Raw genomic sequence first — 19973 nt, forward strand, 5'->3', positions numbered from 1 at the left:
GGCTGAAGGTCTGCAAAGATCTACAGGGACCTAGGTGGTGGGAGTTACACCTCTGCCCTCTAACACAACTCAAGCTCTGGTCACAACCCGACATGGTGATAGGCGTTTTACATCGTAACCTTGTACTTCATATCTCCTAGAACCAGGCTTCCAGGTTTGCACCTGGATCCGGAATTTGCCAATTTTTTTTTCCTCAAAGAAGTTTTTTAATCCTGGAGTCGCCTCATTTATAAATTCAGGTTGGTAACTATAGCTATCTCTTAGGATCATTGTGAGAATTAACTGAGTTATCCCACATCAAGTTCTTAGACTAGTGCTGAGTACAATTGTCAATGTTAATCATTACATTATTACCTATATGCATAAGTAAAACTAGAAGTTTATGAAATAAACTTCATAATCTGCAATCCTAAAAGAGTATTTCTCATGAAACTAAATTGATTTCACAAAGGCAACATTGGGTCTTAGCCTCTAGTTTGAAAATAGCTATGCTTAACAATTTCATGCTCTTTTCATATATTCATTTTGATAGAGTTTGATTAAAACCAATTGCTCTGTTTTAGAATGGGCAGGATTATACAATTCTAGTCCGAAGAACGGGCACACTAGCCTGCCTAACATGTTTCAGGGATTTGTTGAGCAAAAAGTATCTACATTAGCCATTCCCATTATCATTAAGACTTGAGTCTAGTCTTTTCTCTGTCAGTTTTCTGCAACACAAATGAGCTAGCTTCCTATAGATGGCCTCTGCCACTTCTTGAAACTTCAGAGATCTACACTTCAAAACTCAGCAGAATTAGAAAATAGTCTTTTTCCTCTACTCTGTTGCTAATAACTGTCAACATTTACTCAGTACACCGTTTGTGTGGGCATAGTTTTAATAATTTCAACTCATAGTATTTCATTTAATGTTAAAAAAAAAGACCACACAACCATAAGAGATAACTACTACTATTATTCCTATTTTACACATATAGAAATTGAGGCACAGAAGAATTAAGTGACTTATCAAAGCCACATTAAATAGTAAGTGATCTGGGACTAAAGACCAGTCAAGCTGGGTACAATGGTTCACACCTATAATCCCAGCAACTTCAGAGGCTGAGGCAGGAGGATGGCAAGTTCAAAGCCAGCCTCAGCAACTTTACAAGACCCTCAGCAACTTAGTGATATGCTGTCTCAAAATTAAAAAAAAAAAGGACTAGGGAGGTAGCTCAGTAGTAAAGTGTCCTGGGTTTAATCCCCAATACCCCCAAAAAAATCCACCTCAAAAAAACCCAGTCAATCTGAATCAAGAGCCAAGAGGGTAGCATATGCCTTTGTAATAAAGCCCAAGGTCCAAGAAGGAATAAGCACTTCATGGGTTGTGGAAAAGTGCTCTCCAAGACATGTCCTCAGAGAAGACCAGATACCTACAGCTCTTTTCTGAGAATTTTCCATGTGCAATATCTTCCTTATACCCCAGCTGGTTGCTCAGGGTATTTGCAGAACTCTCTATTGCTTGTTGTTTTATCCTAGGTCTGATCCCTGTTGCCCATCTTCCTGACCTTGTGAAATACTCTATACCATTCACACAGAATTAGTCACTTCTAGTCCTGTCCTCCCTTAAAAATGTGTACATACCTCAATGATAGCAGCTGAGAAGCTGCTTTATAATTGGCAGCATATGTTCATCACCCATGCCAGGCTGCAGACTCCTCAGTGCTTTTCATATTCATATTTCTATTTGTGGAGTCTGGCACAGAGCCTGTCAAATAATTGTCACTTGATAAGGAAGCACTTCAAGTGTGAGCAGATGAACAGGTGAACCTTCATACTGAAGGTGAGAAATCACTCTGTAACGTGGCCTCTTAAGCTATTCCCCCCATTTTCTCCTGCCATTTTTAAAAAAATATTTTTAATTGTACATGGACACAATACCTTTTATTTTATTGATTTTTTTAGATTTTTATGTGGTGCTGAGGATAGAACCCATTGCCTCACATGTGTGAGGTAAGCACTCCACCACTGAGCTACAACCCCAGACCCCACCTTTTTTCTTTTTTCACAGAAGCTTCCCTAGAAGACTGGAGAATTTAAGAGGAAAATATAATAAAATATTTCAAAAATGTTTTGCTTTAAAGGAAATTACTCCCAAGATTTTATAAACTAAAAATCTACCCTAACATTTTTTTTTTAAATATTGCCAATTGCTAAAGTGTGCTACTTCACATTTTGGCAGATGTTGCTTACCTATTCAAATAAACTACCATTTCCCATCGTGGTCACTCCAACAAGCCCTCATCTCATCTACCTTCTCCAAAGGTGTCTACCACCTGTGGAACTGTCAGAAAGCCTTTCCCCAAGGGGATGGATCCATTCTGCACCCCAGGGCTAGGATGATCTCATCAGTAATACCAATAATCCAGTTAACAGTACCAACCTAAAAAAATTAGTGACTGGATTTTTTTCACAACTACTATTTTACTTTTTTAAAAAAAACCTGACATTAATTTTCTATGATCTCTTTTCTGTCTTAAGATACTACCTAAGTCAACATGGATAAGAAGAAGGTGGTTTTATTACAATATCATTTGTTGAATGAATGTGTGACTGAATCCTTAAATAATTGACTTAAAATGTAATTCACAGACTAGCTTTGATGAGTGATAGATGCATAGCAGGAACTCAATCCAGTACATTTATGTAATAAAAGCTTAATATATTTACTACTCAACACAGTAAGATTGTGATAAATAAAAGTGGCATTATTAAATTTATTAGAATGTCACTTAACACATTTAAAGTGATATCTAAATTATAACATATCTCTTGCTCTATCCAATGAACTTTTTGGTGGTTTGTTTTTAAGACACATCTCTATAGAGACTCTAGTGTCACATCACCAAGAAGACATAAAATTACTGAGTTTCAAAGTGCATGATTCACAAAGTGACAGAAACAAAAAAGAAATATAAAAACCCACAGTTATCTTTGTGTATTCTACATTGTTATCTCATTAACTGATAGAACAAGTGGGCAGAAAAATCAATAGGGATACTGAATACTTAACACTATCCATCATCTTGAACTAATCGATATTTATAGAACATACCAAGGCAGAACATATGGAAACTTCTCTAAGATAAAACATGTGATAGGACATAAAATAAGTCAATAAATTAAAGAGGATCTAAATCATATAGAGTGTGTTTTCTGTCCACAATTGAATTAAAGTACAAATCAATAACAAAAATATTTCTGGAAAATCTACAAATATATGTAAATTAAATAGCACACTTCTAAAGTCTTAAAAGTGCACTGAAAACTAGAAAATCTAATGAATTGAATGAAAAGTATAACATAAAAATTAATAGAAATCAACTAGACCAACGTTAAGAGGGAAATTTATAATTCTAAAGACTTATACTAAAAAAAGAAAGTTTTAAAATCTGGGATCTAAGTGTCCAACAAAAGAAATGAATTGAAGCCAAAGAAAGAATGGGAGGAACAATAAAGATCAAATTCGTTTGAAATAGAAAATGAACAGAAAACAATGAAACTAAAATTTGATGGGTTGGGTTTTTTTGCACATTATTTTAATGAAATAGATCATCCTCTAGCTACATTTATCTAGAAAAAAAGGAAAAGTTGCAAAAACTGCTAATAGCAAAGATAAGAATGAGCATCATTATAGATCCTACAGACATTATAAAGATAAAAGGAAAGCCAGGTAAGGTGATACACACCCATAATGCTAGCTACTTGAGAGGCTGAGGCAGGCTGAGAGCTAGAAGAGCCTGAATTTGGCAATTTAGCAAGATCCTGTCTCAAAATAAAATTAAAAGGGTGGGATGTGTAGCTCAGAAGTAGAGCTCTTGCCTAGCATACATAGGCCCTGGGTTCAATTCCAACTAACACACACATGCACATGTGAACACACGCAAGATAGATGACTATTATAAAAATTTAATGAAAGTAAAATAAATAACCTTAGGTGAACTGGATAAATTTATTGAAAGATTAAAATACACAAAACTTCTTTTAAAAAAGACGTGAGTAGACCAATATTAATAAAGAAATTAGATTTGTAATTAAAAGCCTTCTTACAAAGAACACAGTGTTCAGATGGTTTCACTGTTTAATTTTATAAAATACTTAAAAAATTATATCAGTCCAATAAAAATATTTCAAAATCTAGAGGTAGCAGGGAGACTTATCGATTATTTTATCAGGCCTGTATTGCTCTCTTAAAAAGATACACAAAGATATTTCAAGAAAAAAATGTGATTAAAATGAATCATAAACATATATACAAAAATCTTTGGCAAAATATCAGTGAGGGCTGGGGAGGTAGCTCAGTAGTACAGCATAGCATGTGCCTAGTATGTGCTAAAACTCTGGGTTCTACCCCCAGTACTAAAAAACAAACAAACAAACAAAACCAGCAAATCTAGTATTATGCCAAGAATGCACTTGAAACTCAGCCAATGAAATTTACAACATTAATAGGATTTTTACAAAGAAGAGAATATAATTATATCCATAGATATGACAAACACAAAATTCAATACCCATTAATGACAAAAAAAAACTCAAGAAGAAAAAGAATGAAGAATTTCCTTAGATTTAAACGGGGCTTCTGAGTAAAAATTAGAATATACTTATGGTAAGAGACCAAAGTTTTCCTCTATTATTGGGTTCAGGAGAAGAGTGAACATTCTTACCATTAGTATTGAACACTGTAGAAGAGTTCCTGGTCAGTGTGATAAGACAAGAATAAATAAATCAAAGGAAGAGATTGGAAAAGAAGTTTAACTGTCCTTATTAACAAACATCATTACCATGCACATAGATTATCCTAAAAATTCTCTTAAGAGCACTGGATATGAAGTCAATATATAAAAATAGTACTGTATTTTCATATACTAGCAGTGAAGAATGGGAAACTAAAATTATACACAGACATATGTACATATAAACATATATGTAATTTAATATCCAAGCATGAAATATTAGGCAATGTTACAAAATATGTTTAAGACCTGTGCATTAAAATTTATTATTCTTGAGAAAAATCAGAGTACTTCTATCTAAATGGAAAAGGATATTCTTGTAGTGGATCAGAAGAATTAATATTATAAAAATGAGAAAATATTTCCACTAACATTTTACATGTGTATATATTAAAAGTTTTATTAATGGAAGATTCATAGAAAACAAAACTTGGAAACAATACAAATATACAATGACAAGTGAATGAATAAACAAAATATGATATGTCCATACATTTATGCAATGGAATATTATGCAGCAATAAAAGGAATAAACTACTGATTCTTGCAACAACTATTGCATGAATATATTTTAAATTAGTTAATTGAAAAAAGTCAAAAACATAAGAGTATACACTATGTAATTCCACTTGGTGAAACTCTTCAAAGACAAATATAATCTAGAGATGGAAGGCTGAAGAAAGGTTACTTAAATACAGAATTGTTCAGGGGACAAAGAACTGACTGGGAAGGAATATAAGAATGCTTTTAAGGTGAGGGAAACTTTCTGTATTTTAATTGTAATGAGACTAGAAAAATTATAAAATTATACACTCAAAATGAATTATTTTTGCTGTTTGTAACTTGAACTTCATTCAAGTTGCTTTTTTAACAAATTAAAAATATGCATGTATTGGATTCTTGGCATTTTCCTAGAGCTCTGAGAAGCAGTGCATTGTAGGTGTGTGTCTGCATACATAGATATATCTATAACATAATAAAAAATAAGAACAGGAGAGCAATCATTGGTCAAATACTATGTTGATGAGTTTGGATGAGGGGGAAATCTTAACTGGTTAAGATTTACAGAACTATTCATGTAGGGATAAAAATTTGAATTTCAAGTTTTCAGAAGCCAGAGTAACAAATAAAACATGATCAGCCAGAAATATTAAATATACAATAGCTTCATTGTAGTAAATGTCCAAATTACTTGAATTTTTTAAATTAAGCTTAAATAGTATTTCATAAAACATGCAATAAATCAAAGTAATTGAGAGCTCTGAAATCAGACAGTTTGACTAAAATTCTATGTTTTAAACTTTTGTGTAGGACGGATTCCCACATGACACTTTAGGGAAACTTTTGTAAACAGTGTTAATCCTTCCTGCACATGCTGTTCATCTGCCGGGTAACAAACAGTACATACTGCAGAATGAAAGCAGTTATGTACGTGTGTTGGTTCATTTCCATTTTTAAGTTGAGTTCTGGTGTGCTTTGTTTTTATGGAAGATCCTTTTTTCTCCTCAAACATGGACACTAGGCAATATAAAAGTATATACATTAGGGAGATGGGAAAAGTAGCTTGTGTCCAAATCAGGTATTGACATACAGCATATTTTACCTTTCAGAGTAAATGAGACTTCATGCCTTTTCCAATAAGCAAAAACAAAACTTTATAATCCTATTACATAGAGCATTTTCATTTGTTGATCAAAAGCCAGCCAATTTTCTCTGGCTAATATCTAACTTTCAGTAAAAATTAATTTTGACATTTTTCCTATTGAATTTGCCAAATGCCTCCTTCTTCTCCAGGGTCTGTGATGAAGCCTACACCTGAACAGTGGAAGTTAAGGATCCTTCATCTAGTATCTAGGTGACTCAGCATCAAATCCTGTGTTGACATTATTTTGGACTTCCAGAACTCAATTCGCTGGGATTGAGATCTTGATCATGGTTTCATTGTCTGCTCCACATTCAGCTTTTCTAAAACCTAGAGACTAGCATAGTTCATACAACTTCTCCCAGGCACCCTAGTCTTGTGCCAATGCTCTCTGTTGCCATAGTTTTCAATGCTGTCATCTTTTGAAATCTCAGCAAATTACTTGCACCCAGTTCATCTGCCGGGTAACAAACAGTACATACTGCAGAATGAGCCCTCTCACATACCACATACCGTCAATTTCTCATCTCCAAAACAAATTTAGCTGATATGACTTATTAGTTTTCAACTTTTATTGTACATACCAAGAATGGGCTTCACTTCCTAACCAAGAAGAAAATCTGTGAGATGAAACCAAGTATCTGTGGTGAAATCTCTCCCACTGATTCTGAAATTCAGACAGGGATGAGGAAGCTGAAGATAAAGTAAAGTAAGTGATACAAAAATACAAGGGTCTCTGAAAAGATTCAGTGGTAAGGGTAATGTTTTAATGCAATATTTTTTAAAAACAAAATTAATACAGAATAATTCATAGTAAACAAAATATATAAATGTTAAGTAAAGGACCAGTACTTGGAGCCTGTGGCAAAAGGGAAAATTTATAATACCGAGTCTATCTTTATTTAAAATTTTGATGATTTATTCATCATAGACACTTTTACACTAAATTTGATACTTTAAATTTTTTTCAACAAAATATTAATCATCTTGATTACTGAGGTTTTTGACATCCTCTTAAATTTTGTCCTCTCCTTATACTGGTCTGTGTCAATCAAACCAGTGACTAAGCCAGATGTTCTATTATCAGCAGATTTCCTGATCCTGGGGCTGCTTGAATGTAATTAATATTTTGTTTTCTGAAAATCCCCCACCTGTCAAGCCAAGCCAATCATGATAGTACAAGACAGAGAGTGATAGAAGATCAAGTCAATTGCTTTTGTCCAAAATCCCTGTCTCCTTCTCAGGCTCTGATCCTAGAAAATACACCTATACACAAAATATGTAGGCAGGCTAGGCTGATATATGTATTTTTAAAACTTCTCTAAGAGATTCCGATTGATCATTGCTCCCCATCACCCCTATCAGAACCACTGAGCTATATCATAAAGTACACTTCTACTCAAAGTGTGGTCTGACAGCATCAAATATCACCTGGGAGTTTATAAAAAGTACTTACATTCTAGCTCCATTTTTGATCCACAGAAGCATACAATTGAGGGTAGTGGCAGGTGTCTGGGTTTTAATAAGCTCTCCAGGTGATTCAAACAGATGCAGACCAAAGTGTGAGAAATGCTAATAATATTGTTATAATTTGGATCTGGAATGTCCCCCAAGGGCTTATGTGTTGAAGATTTGGTTCCCAATGCAGCGATATTCAGAGGTGGGGCTTTTAGAGAGTAATTGGCTTATAAGGGACCCGATTTCATCAATGGATTAATCCATCAATGGGTTCAGAAGTCAACCAACTATAGGAAGATAATGGAATGGAAACTGAAGTAAGTGGGGCCTAGTCAGAGGAAGTAGGTCACGAGGAGTGTGCTCTGTAAGGGTATATTTTGCTCCGGACTCCTTCCTTCTTGCCCCCTAACTAAGACGAGGTAAACAACTTTGCTCTCTCTTGCCCTTTTACCTGGAACCAATGGAGTCAGGAACTAACAATGGACTGAAACCTCTGAAACTGTGAGCCAAAATAAATTATTTTTCCTATAAGTTGTTTTTCTCAGGTATTTTGTAACAACAACAAAAAGCTGACTAATATAAGTGCAAGTAATCATTTATCTGTTAAAAGATTTGTGATGACCAGAGATAACCTTAGATAGGTAGCTAAGACCACATCCAGAGATAAAGACAATGTTTTTCTGAATTGCTGTTGTAGAGACAGGACATCCCAGAAGATGTGGTATCATGTCAACCAGTGTGTCTCAGGAACAGAGATTTGGCTAAATGGATGTTTTCTTGGGTTAACCAGAAAAGGGAAAACTGGACACCATGAGCAAGTTATCTAATTGTAATGAAAAGGTGGGTAAAAGTGCTAAATCTTTCCTCAAGCTCAAGGGAAAAGTCCAAGGCCAGACCCATGGGGAGAAGTGGTGGTGGAGAAAGGGGATGTCCTGGATGGGCATCCAAAGACATTCTTACAGGGGAGCCTGTGAAATCTGATGTTCTTTCTCAATGCCAGCCTAGGAGTATGTAGGCAAGAAGGCCTATGCAAAGGCACAAGGTCAGAGACCACAGGCCTTAGAAAGTGGACTTGAAAAGTATAGGCAATGTTGTGGTTTGCCATCTATATATAGTTCTAGGTGCGACTTACCTGCTTTGTTTCAAAACAGATACCCCATGACCTTTTTTTTCCAAAGAGGCATTTAATCTAGTCAGAAATACTAAAAGACAGAGACCATAGTTGGCTAAAATTTAAGATATTATTGTGAGGAAAAAGAATCTCAACTCAAATGTAAAGTTCATTCAAATTTTACCCTATTTTGGTGTGGTTCATTGAATATAGGGAATATATATTAGATATTTTCTAATGGAGGTTTACAAACAAAAACTTACCATAGGAATTCTAATTACTTAGAAAATATAATTTTGCAAAGTTCATGAAGTTGGACCATAATAAACTGGCAAGTCTGGGAAGGTAAAATCAGAAATGTGACCTGTCCAGAGTGGAAAACACAAGTGAAGGAGGAGGAGGAGCCAAGGTCAGTGTCAGTCACCTTAGCACAGGTGGGACTAGATACCTGGCCTGGATGTCATCAGGTGACTCTCATCACATTGTTACAACTCTGCATGGCCAAAGTAGAATCATAAAATCACCCCTGCAATCCCCAAATCCTTGCCTTTTGCCACAGCTGAGACTTGTACAACCTGTCACCTCTAGCCAGAATGTCTTTTCACCCTCCCCACATATCAGAAGAGCTGTGCTTTCCTTCAAGACTGTCCTCAGGTGTTACCTTGCTTGGGAACCCTCCCTGTCCCTCAGTTCACTGTCTTCACCCCTGATATGTGCCTTCCCTTCATAACCAAACCCTCTGAGCATGATTTTAGTTCTGCTTCTCTCAACATTCATGATTTATCTGAAGATAAAAATGAAATTTTATGTCCTAGTGCCTGGACATTAAAGTGCATAGTAGGAGCTTAACTACTGTGCATTAAAAGAATAGAGACCCATAATATTAAAACAGAATAAAAGTGCTGAAAAAATCAATAAAGAAGATTTAAAGTAGGAGTGGAATTGAAAAGGCAAACAGCACTGTAGATGTTCACTCTGCTCATCTTTTTTAATGATATGTACTGTAGAAATCAGACCATACTACTTAGGTGGCTGAAGGTTGATTAAAATCACTGGGAGAATGATAAGGGAAGATATGATTTATCAAGTAGGACTTTCAAGGGATATTGTGAGTTGGAGGCAGTAGGGTCAAGGGGAAGTAGGGAGGTGATGCCTTTATTGTAGGAAGTATTTTTTTTTATTATTCCGAGTAACAGAGAATTAGGCAAGAAGCAACTATTTGGAGTAACCTCTGTCCTCTAGGCCATGGGGAGTGGTAAAGGGGTCTCCATCTCCAGTCACAGAAAGTCAGGAAAAGTTCTACTTAGAATAAAAGAATTTGCATTCGGCTGGTATCCTCCCTTGATTCTCTCAGGAATGTGGGTATGATACAGGGGCCATGCTCCAGTGGCAACAGGGGCTTGGTATGCATGTCAGCCTGAAGCTAGCATGTATGACAGATAAGAGGGAGGTGGCTTGGTGTGAAGAAGATAGGAGAGGACACATTCTGTCTTCTACAAGGACCCTTAGAATCTCAGACCCTCAGCCACTACTCAGCCTCGGGTGACTGTTTCTAAGCAGGAATGAGGACCCATGAAGGCTAGACCTTTCCAATTTTATGAGAAAAATTCTAATTTAGCATTCAATTTCTATCCCAATTTCTTAAAGGTAAAAAATGATCTAATTATTTTAAATCATATTGATCATGTCTTGTGCAGGCCAAACATTACATGTCTGAATGTGACTTATGGGTCATTAATTTATACCTACAGATAATATGGAAGGAGACATGGGTACCCAAGGATTACTTTGTAGTTCAGAGGTTAGGAGTCACTTGGTATGATCCAGAACGTCACCTTCTCTCTTTACTATCTGACTTGAGATATTTTTTTTTATATTGTTAGAGTCCTGTCTACTCAAAATGGACTCTTCTACTGACATCTTCTAGAGGGAAGAGCATCTGAACTTTTTAAAAATAATCAGTTCACCACACAAGAAATCTTGCTAAGGGATATTTTCATTGTAAGTTAAGATAAAAGTAAATGAACATTAATATTTGGTGCATTCAGTGGGTGTCTGAAGAAAAAAGACATGTTTTCTGTGCTTCATGAAAAGGTACAGATTTGCCAATGGTCTACTTTAGAGAAATAAAAATACAGCCAAAATACACTTTTCTTTAAAAAATGGATCTATAAAGTTCCATTTCAGACATGTGGTACCAGAGTGACACTGGGCTGGAATTCTACTAGATGATTTTCCACCTAGAATTAAATCAAGACAAACCATGGCCGGGTATTCATGTGCTTGGTAGTCCTGAGGATCGAAGAAAGGGGAAAGGCACCCAGAGCAGTTAGAGCCAGAGCTGAAAGCCAAACTCAACGCATCATGTGCAGGTTTCAATCGATGCTTTTAGCTTGAATCATTTTTTTTAAAATTATAATTTTATAATCCTCAGAAGATTACAGTGGGAATGGTTTGAAATCAATTTTAACTCATTTTCCATTCATACAATATTAGAAGAGAGAGCTGATTTTACTGATTCCATGGAGAAACATTCTCAGAGTTTCTATAGTAGAGAAAGAAGCTGATTTCGGTGCAGACAGATATTTCAAGCTTCAAGGGCTGTGTCTAGACTGAACAGGATTTGCTACCCCCAAAAATCCTGTCAGGCAAGGAATGGGATTATATTTCAGGGAAGCTCAGGTACTGGAGTTTCTGCAGAACTTAGAGGATCAGCAACTACAAGACAAGCTGCTTCCGGACCCCTTGCCTGTGATTTCAGCCTTTCCCATTGAGAACTGTATTACCAACACACTTAAAAGTAAATCCTTCAAGAGGAGAAGATTATAAATCAGCCAGAACTGACAGGCACAAGTGAGTGTGTGTGTGTGTGTGTGTGTGCTCATGTGCGTGCGCGCTCATATGTGTGTTTGAGCCAGAGCGTGTGTGAGCTCTCATTAGGGGACGATCTATGATTTGACAGCCTGGCGGCTGCTCCTACTGCTGCTTCTACTGCTGCTGCTGCGTCTGCATGGTCTGTCATGAGTTGAAAAGGGCTGCGAGGGTTGAGAGGAACTGCAGCTCTGAAGGCTGAACGCTGCTAAGTGGTCTCCCTGTCAGTGTAGAGGAGATTGTCTGCAGGATTAGAAACTTGGACCTATTACCACTTCATCTACCCGGAAAAGCAGGCAGTGCGAGAGAGGAAAAGGTAAGAGAAGAAATTATTCTCTGTTGAGTATGGGGGACGGGGGACATGGGAAATTGTAGTTTTGAAGCCTTACTGTTGTATACCAAAGAGATCTTAACCCCTGAGAGCAAGGGAGGCCACAGCTAAATTCCTACCAAGCTTGACCCTGGAGCTTCTTGCCTTCACGCCGTACCTCGAACCCTTTCTTCTTTATTATACTTTTCCCAAGGATGTGAGAGGTTTCTTTGTATTTATTTTTAGCTAGCATATATTGTTTAGTTTTTCACTTGGGCACTGTTTCAAAAAGGAGCTTTCTGTTTCCTTTTTTTTTAAAGCATTTTCCTTGATGAAGAGGAAACTGATCCTACACTAGTTGCAATAAAAGAAGTTTTCCAAAGTGCATAGGATCCCTGTGACTGTGGGAAAACAAGGTGAAAGGAGAGGGAGAGAGAGTTGTCTGTGAATGAACATGTACATAACCTTTCACAGGGGCTAGAACCACTGCGATAAAGGTGGACGCTGAAAGATGTTTTAAGAAGTGCTTCAGAGAAACTTCAAGCCACGAAAGATGGAGAATGAAACAGTAAGTGAACTGAACCAAACCCAGCTTCAACCACAAGCCGTGGTGGCCCTAGAATACCAAGTGGTCACCATCTTACTTGTGCTCATTATTTGTGGTCTGGGCATCGTGGGAAACATCATGGTGGTCTTGGTGGTCATGAGAACCAAGCACATGAGGACCCCCACAAACTGCTACCTCGTGAGTCTGGCAGTGGCCGATCTCATGGTCCTAGTGGCTGCTGGCCTCCCCAACATAACAGACAGTATCTATGGTTCCTGGGTCTATGGCTACGTCGGATGCCTCTGCATTACTTACCTCCAGTACTTGGGAATTAATGCATCCTCCTGCTCGATCACAGCCTTTACCATTGAAAGGTATATAGCAATCTGTCACCCCATCAAAGCCCAGTTTCTCTGCACATTTTCCAGAGCCAAAAAGATCATCATCTTTGTCTGGGCTTTCACCTCCATCTACTGCATGCTCTGGTTTTTCTTGCTGGATCTCAACATTAGCACCTACAAAGATGCTATTGTGGTGTCCTGTGGCTACAAGATCTCCAGGAATTACTACTCACCTATTTACCTAATGGACTTTGGTGTCTTTTATGTGGTGCCAATGATCCTGGCCACTGTCCTCTATGGATTCATAGCAAGAATCCTATTCTTAAATCCCATTCCTTCTGACCCTAAAGAAAACTCTAAGACATGGAAAAATGACTCAACCCATCAGAACAAGAATTTGAATTTAAATACCTCTAACAGATGTTTCAACAGCACAGTATCTTCAAGGAAGCAGGTAAGCAAAGCCGAACCTCCAAGTCAATAGAGGAAATGTGGAATAAAGTTCCTTGTGAGATGGGATCAACTTTGCCCTACTTAGCTGATGGGAAACCAAAATGCAATCATGCAAATGTTTCACAGTGTAAGCCTCTGCTTTACATATTAAATCCATCTCTAAAGCAACTGGAGATCTAAAAATAGATGGGGGAAAATTCAATAGTACACCAGTAGATATCAGTTCAGGTACTATTAAGATATAAGGAACTGTTAATAGAAACTCTAGAAATCCACCTTTAAAATATTTGTGCCTCTATGGAAATGTTGTCAGAATATTTGGGCCATTTCTGGCTTCTATAGGAAAAAATTCTATTTCATGACAAAGGATTAACTTTAAGAATTCTATTGCACCACAAAGTTAACAAGAGAGTTTAGAGAGTAATTGAGTCAAAATAATGAAACTTTTCTTGCTATTCTATAGTTACCCACAACTGAGATACATAACTGGGTCATCTGGACATAATTTTGTTCATCTTGCTGGGGGTGTATTCTCTTACCTTTTCCTCTAGATCCCTCCAAAGTGTCCCAGGTTGCAGAAGCTAAAAAAGCATTTTGTTCAGGAAATGTTCTAACAAAAGGGCCAACATTAAGCTGAATTCATTATAAAGAAGTAAAGTTTTCTTAAATGTTTGTTTTTCTGACCAAGCATAACTAAAAACCCCTTTATTCTTTCAGATAACCAGAATGCCCATTTTCTTATTACTGAACGTGGTTTTGTTAGCAAATGAGGTGTAACTTCATTACAGTAGATACTATTTATAAGACAATATAAGAATAAAATGTTTTTACATTATGCACACATTTATATATATATACACAATGGTTCTAAGCACTTACAAACTTAGCTTTTAGATCCTTTCCTTCTTTGTTGAACATAATAAACAAATGATAAACATGTATTGTCATTGCTAAAAGAGAAAACATGAAATTAAAAATATTAGTTCTTTCAAGTGGCTTGAATCCCACCCCACCCCACCTGCCGCTGCCCCTTTCTCTCTCTCTTTCTCCTGCAAGGAATACAGTGTGCATAGATAGAACCTGAGTGTACTTTTTAAAGTACAAATATGGATCATTTACACTACGACTTCCTAAGTTCTAGGCTAGCTAATATATGAAGAATTGTAACTGAATATATATGTGTACATATATAAATACACACTACTAAAATGTAGATGCTTTAGACATTTAGATAGACACAAAATAATTAATAAACTATAACAAAAAAACTTATGCAACATTATAAATGATACTGCAATTCTTGATTCAGATAACATTTATTATTAAAGCCACCCAGATAATAGAAGACCTGAGCAATTATTTCTAGTTCTTAGATTCCCCTGGCTTTGGATCTAGCAATGCTACCTAATATGTGTATTTAGCCCTTTACTACCCAAAATTTGAATAATTAAAATGTAGAAAGATCTGTTGATCATCTGCTCAGATGAATATTAAGAATGCAATAACAGAGTAAAGAATATGTGCATCTCAATTAGAAACCAAACATGGGTTAACATTTGCAGCAAAGACAGTCAGTGAGAAAATTCATTCATTAGACTCCAATTTATATTCTTGTTATAAATTCTAGAAAATAAAATGTTTGTCTGGTCTAACGTCCTTTCTTTCAATTACAGTCATTAGTACCTATCAGCATTAATAATGCACTTTAAATTGCTAATTAGGTTACATGTTCACAGTGTTATTTCAAAGCTATCTTTATAGAGGCTGTGTGATAGAAGAAAAAGGTAAAGATTTGGCTCCAAACAACTCCAGGCTTAAATGCCAGAATCCCAGTCAACCTATATGACCTTGGAAAAATGGGACTCTCTGAGCTTGTTTCTTCATAATAGCAACACCAGGATCTGTGTGAGGGTCCAGTGAATTATCTTATAAACACACCTAAAGTGGAATAATGACTAACACCTCAGTGCTAATTATGTTCCTTTCTACCTTTTAAAATATCTTGTGCAACTCTATGGGAACTATGATTTGTTCTTTAAAATATGCATTCATTGTTAAAGATTATTTGTTGAGCCAATACATAAATGGTATAGTAACTTCTCTAAAGAACTTTTCGGAGCATTTGCAAATGTATTCAGAACATTGGGGGTTGTCACCATAACATCAGGGTCAGCAAGTAGGAGTCAGGGATGCCAAATGTCACACCAAGTGTAAGACAGCCCTGCACCATGATGAAGTGAACCATTATAAATACCAATAACACCCTCGTTTAGAAACACGGGATGACATATAAGTCAATAGGAGTGTGTTTAGGTGTGTCATGTAATTCAATCTTGATTATAGATGGGATGGGAGTTTGGATAGGGTGGCAGGGATCATAGAAGTCTACATGGAAGATGTGGCATTTGAAAAGCAAAAGTGAGAGGGAGAGCACTCCATGCAAAAGAGACACGACATGGTGGCTGGATTAAAAATGGTATAGGTTCGAAAAGAGGACAAGAATGGGCACAAAAAGTAGGGTCAACTTGGTTGACTTTAAATGAATAATGTGTTTGAGGAGACAGTAAAAATAAGATTGAAATGATAGAAATGTCTATGAGAGAGAAAGAGAGACCTGGAGGACCCAACCATGACACACAGAGAGAGGAATCTGAATCTAATGCAGAAGCAACAAAAGATGTGAGTACTGAGCAGGGAGCAGCAAAGATGAAAGTGGTGTCTGAATGTGAGATATCTGACAGCTACAGGCAAAGGCAGTTCTGAAGGCCTGCAGGCTGGTGGCAGAAAGACCTCTATGGAGGCTATTAGTAGTGATGCAGGCTTAACATAGTAAGATCCTCTATCAGGAGAATTTAAATTAAGATATAACCCAAGAGGCATTTCAAAGAAAGAATGAGTGTACTATGAAAACATTAGACACGAAGGATGAGGAGAAGGCAATTCAATATGACACCAGAGTTCCACATTTGGAAGAATGGTGTCACCCTTTGTGAATGGGAACGTAAGCTAGGAAGGGAAGTTAGTTTGGGCCAAAAGGAGTGACCCATGATCTGCATTTTCCCTTTTCTGAAACAGTTCTTTTCTTGAATTTTCATAAGTTTCAAACCTCTACTTCTATAACCCAAGGAATTTTAATATTTTTTTCCTACATATTTTCTTTTAGGCAAGTTTAATTTACATTTTAATAAATACTCTTCTGAGCCAGGTCTTTCTAACCAAGTTATTAAAGTCTAATATGCATAGCCTAAAGGAGCTACATTTTTAAAAGGAAATAAGAAAACATTTATCTGTAAAGGACAAATATGAGTTTTTGTTTGCTTATTTATTTTTAACTCACATCCCTCACATAGCAAACCCAGGCCAGAATCTCTTTCTTCCTGTTATTTAGAGATTCAATTATATTTTAGGAAACCACCTTAATATCAGGTAAAATCAATAAAGTAAATTACTCAAATTTATGATTTGAAAATGAGTAGAAAAAAGAATTATCTGACTGATTAAATATTTTGCGTTATAATTGGACATTTTGATTTTGAAGGGGCACAGTTTAAATGACCACATTTGCTATATTCCAGCTCTGTGTATACAATGCCGAAAGATCCCTTAGCTCCGTGAGCATTATGTAGATGAAACATCTCTATCATTGACTGTATAAGTCTATTTAATTGGTTGGTTCTTTTGGTATTTTGAAATCACAAAACACCGGAACCTCTTGGTAAAAGGCTATAATGTGAATACTTACTTCAATTTGAATATTTGTTTCCACAGGATGCAGGGATATGTACTCAGACTGTCTTAGAGATCAGGTTTCCAATTTTTATCTTCAGTAGAGTCTCTGGTGTCTTTTTCTTTTCTTATAGTATAACTGTAGGGAAACAAGAGCAGTCCTAATAGAGGGTCCAAGAACTTATGGCAAAAACTTTATTAGTGGCTTTATTTGACAAATCAATCCTTAAAAGTAGCGATTTTTATTCCTATAAAATGCTTTAAAGATGTCTACCCAACTAGAAAGAAGGTTAATAGCCCAAGAAACAAAAACTTCCCTTTTTAAAGCAATATATGCCTTTTTGGTGATGATATTAAATTAATCATGTGTATTATAGAAAACAGAAAACTAGGGAAAAGGAGAAAAAAACAAAAAAAGGCATCTCTTACCCCCCTCCTCTCAAAGACCAAAATCATTACCACATTGTCGTCTCTTCCTGTTTTGGTCGGATCATTTTTTAGATTGTGATAGTCAGAATATAGATACGCTTGCTTCCTGCTTCGTCATACAACATAATGGGATTATTATTCTCAAAGAGAACACACAGAGTAAAAGAAACTGATTAGGTCCATTACTCTAAACCTCAGTTTTCTCATCATTAAAATGGGCAAAACAATTGCCTCTTACCTCGCAGAGTTACTGCTGAGATCAAATAAGACATATCAGAAAAAAACTCATACTTGCTCTCTTCCTGTTTAATTAGATCCTCTTCTCTCCTGCCTGTGATCCTCCATGACCCCATCTGGTGCCCTCACGACCCTCTCTTAAGCCATCCCCGTTCACAGGCTGTGCTTGAAGAATGCTGAAATAATGAAACGGCTTGGATTTGTCCTCCCTTTTCATTTCCCTCTAATTTCTGGCTACAGTGCTACTTAACTTCTTAAAATCTTAAACAAGGAAAATTCCTTAGGTCACAAAGGAAAAGAGCCAGGCTGGTGGAATGTCAGGCAGCAGAGCTGGTATTTGGGAGTACAAAATCCTTTAGGCTATGTGACTTACACAGCTGCCAACTCCACCTCCATCCTAGGAAACTCCTGCTCCTTGCCCTCCAGGCAGCTTAACCAGTGATGAACTTTTCAAGGCAGAAAGACTGGAGTCTGCAGCATTGGCCCTAAATCAGAGCCTACCCTAGTTTAAGAGCCCATCTTTCATTTTTAACTGTTTTATTTGTTCTGATTGTCTGGGTTCAACTATATCCTTAATAGCATAAAGATCTATATGAAGTTGGAAAAAAAGCACAGTGTTGTCACTTAGCACACAGGTAGACAAAACATGCCATTTTATTTTCATTTATAAAACTTGGCTTTCCACTTTCCAATTCACATCTTGTATAAGGAAAGACTTCTCACATATCCCATAAATTGACTAAATGATAATCCTTTGCAGTAATGTGCTTCAGTTCTTTTGTCTTAGCTGAACAGATCTTGTTTATTCCCAATTTTAGATTTTCAGCTTTGCACCATAATTCTACCAGTAGAGAAAAATAAATTTTCTTACATGGCTATAGAAAAAGAAAACCTGCACTCTTACAGAATTCTCAATTTGGCCACATAAAAATATATCTGAAAACCAGTTAACCTTGAAAATGAGAAACTATTTTATAAAGCATCTCATGAATTCTTCAAAATGCAGATATCCCAAATTCCCGACAGGCAAAACCTGGGCTGTAGCTAACATTTTAGCCTCCTTTGCTCTTTTATAAATAAGCTGAGGGAAAGGTGAAAGGTGTAAAGCTGGAGTTGGGTTGGCATTATGTAAAATTTCACAGTAGGTCATTTAATGTCCTCTGCAATTTTATTAAACACTCATAACTCCAAGGGCACCTGCCCTTCCCTAGGTATGGAGGTTGCAGGGGATATGAAGACAAACTCTTCCCCTGCAAGGAATCCATGCTGGCTGTATCTACTAGTAATCTCTTTTCACAAAAGAGAACATGCACAGTGAGGGGAGAAGTGAAACGGGAGACAGCTTCATGGAGCACCTGATTTGAGCTACATCTGTAGAGAAGGGCTAAATGTTGGAAAATGGTAATAAGGAGATAGGGAGCAAAGAGAGGAAGACAATTCAACAGAAAGGAGGAGGAGTAGATGGGAGATGACTAGGTATGTTCAGAATGGTCTTCATATGGTTGGAGTAGATTATGAAAGGGGATTATCTGGGGAGAGAAATCTGAGCTATGCTGTGGCCCCTGCTGTGCGCATGCCTGCCCCCTCCTAGCCCTACCTGTACCTTCTTCATACTTCTTCTATAGACATGTTGACATCAACCACCTATGAGTCCCCAGGACACAGTTCTAGAAAACACATCACCTGGTCTTCATATGCAATTGCCTTTTGGATGTCACGTAATGACATCAAATCCATAGTCCTCTACCTCTTTCTTTCTTATTTTACATTCTCAAGCCAGAAACCTGGGAGTTCTTCTAAATGCCTTTTTTCTCCTATTACCCCTCACCCAAATCTAAGCAATAGGCAGTTCTGGTGGTTCTGCTGATAGTGTTGGTAGCTGACCTACTTCTCCACCCACACTGCCAGTGCCCCAGTTCACCATCTCTCGCCAACCCATTTCAGCACACAACTTTCCAGCCCCTCCAACTCTAGTTCCTCTCTCCCCACAAGTCATTCTGCATGATGCTGACTGAGGGAATCTCTCCAACACAGATATATCTTATCAAAAGAATCTTTAGAGTCCCCTGAGAC

General features: G+C 36.9%; 1 protein-coding gene across 1 annotated transcript in view; it reads left to right on the forward strand.

Moving 5' to 3' along the window:
- The first annotated feature begins 11944 nt into the window (after positions 1-11944).
- The window catches only part of Trhr (thyrotropin releasing hormone receptor), a 41054-nt gene continuing 33025 nt past the window's right edge, over positions 11945-19973 (forward strand). The window contains exons 1-2 of the mRNA XM_046464928.2: positions 11945-12173; positions 12642-13509. Of these exons, the coding sequence (XP_046320884.1) occupies positions 12721-13509 (789 nt within the window). The 5' untranslated portion in view covers positions 11945-12173; positions 12642-12720. The remainder of the gene's footprint in view (positions 12174-12641; positions 13510-19973) is intronic.

The sequence above is a fragment of the Marmota monax genome, unplaced genomic scaffold, assembly GCF_021218885.2.
Source record: "Marmota monax isolate L192 unplaced genomic scaffold, Marmota_monax_Labrador192_F-V1.1 WCK01_AAM20220418_F8-fsc00003, whole genome shotgun sequence".
NCBI classification, from domain to species: domain Eukaryota; kingdom Metazoa; phylum Chordata; class Mammalia; order Rodentia; family Sciuridae; genus Marmota; species Marmota monax.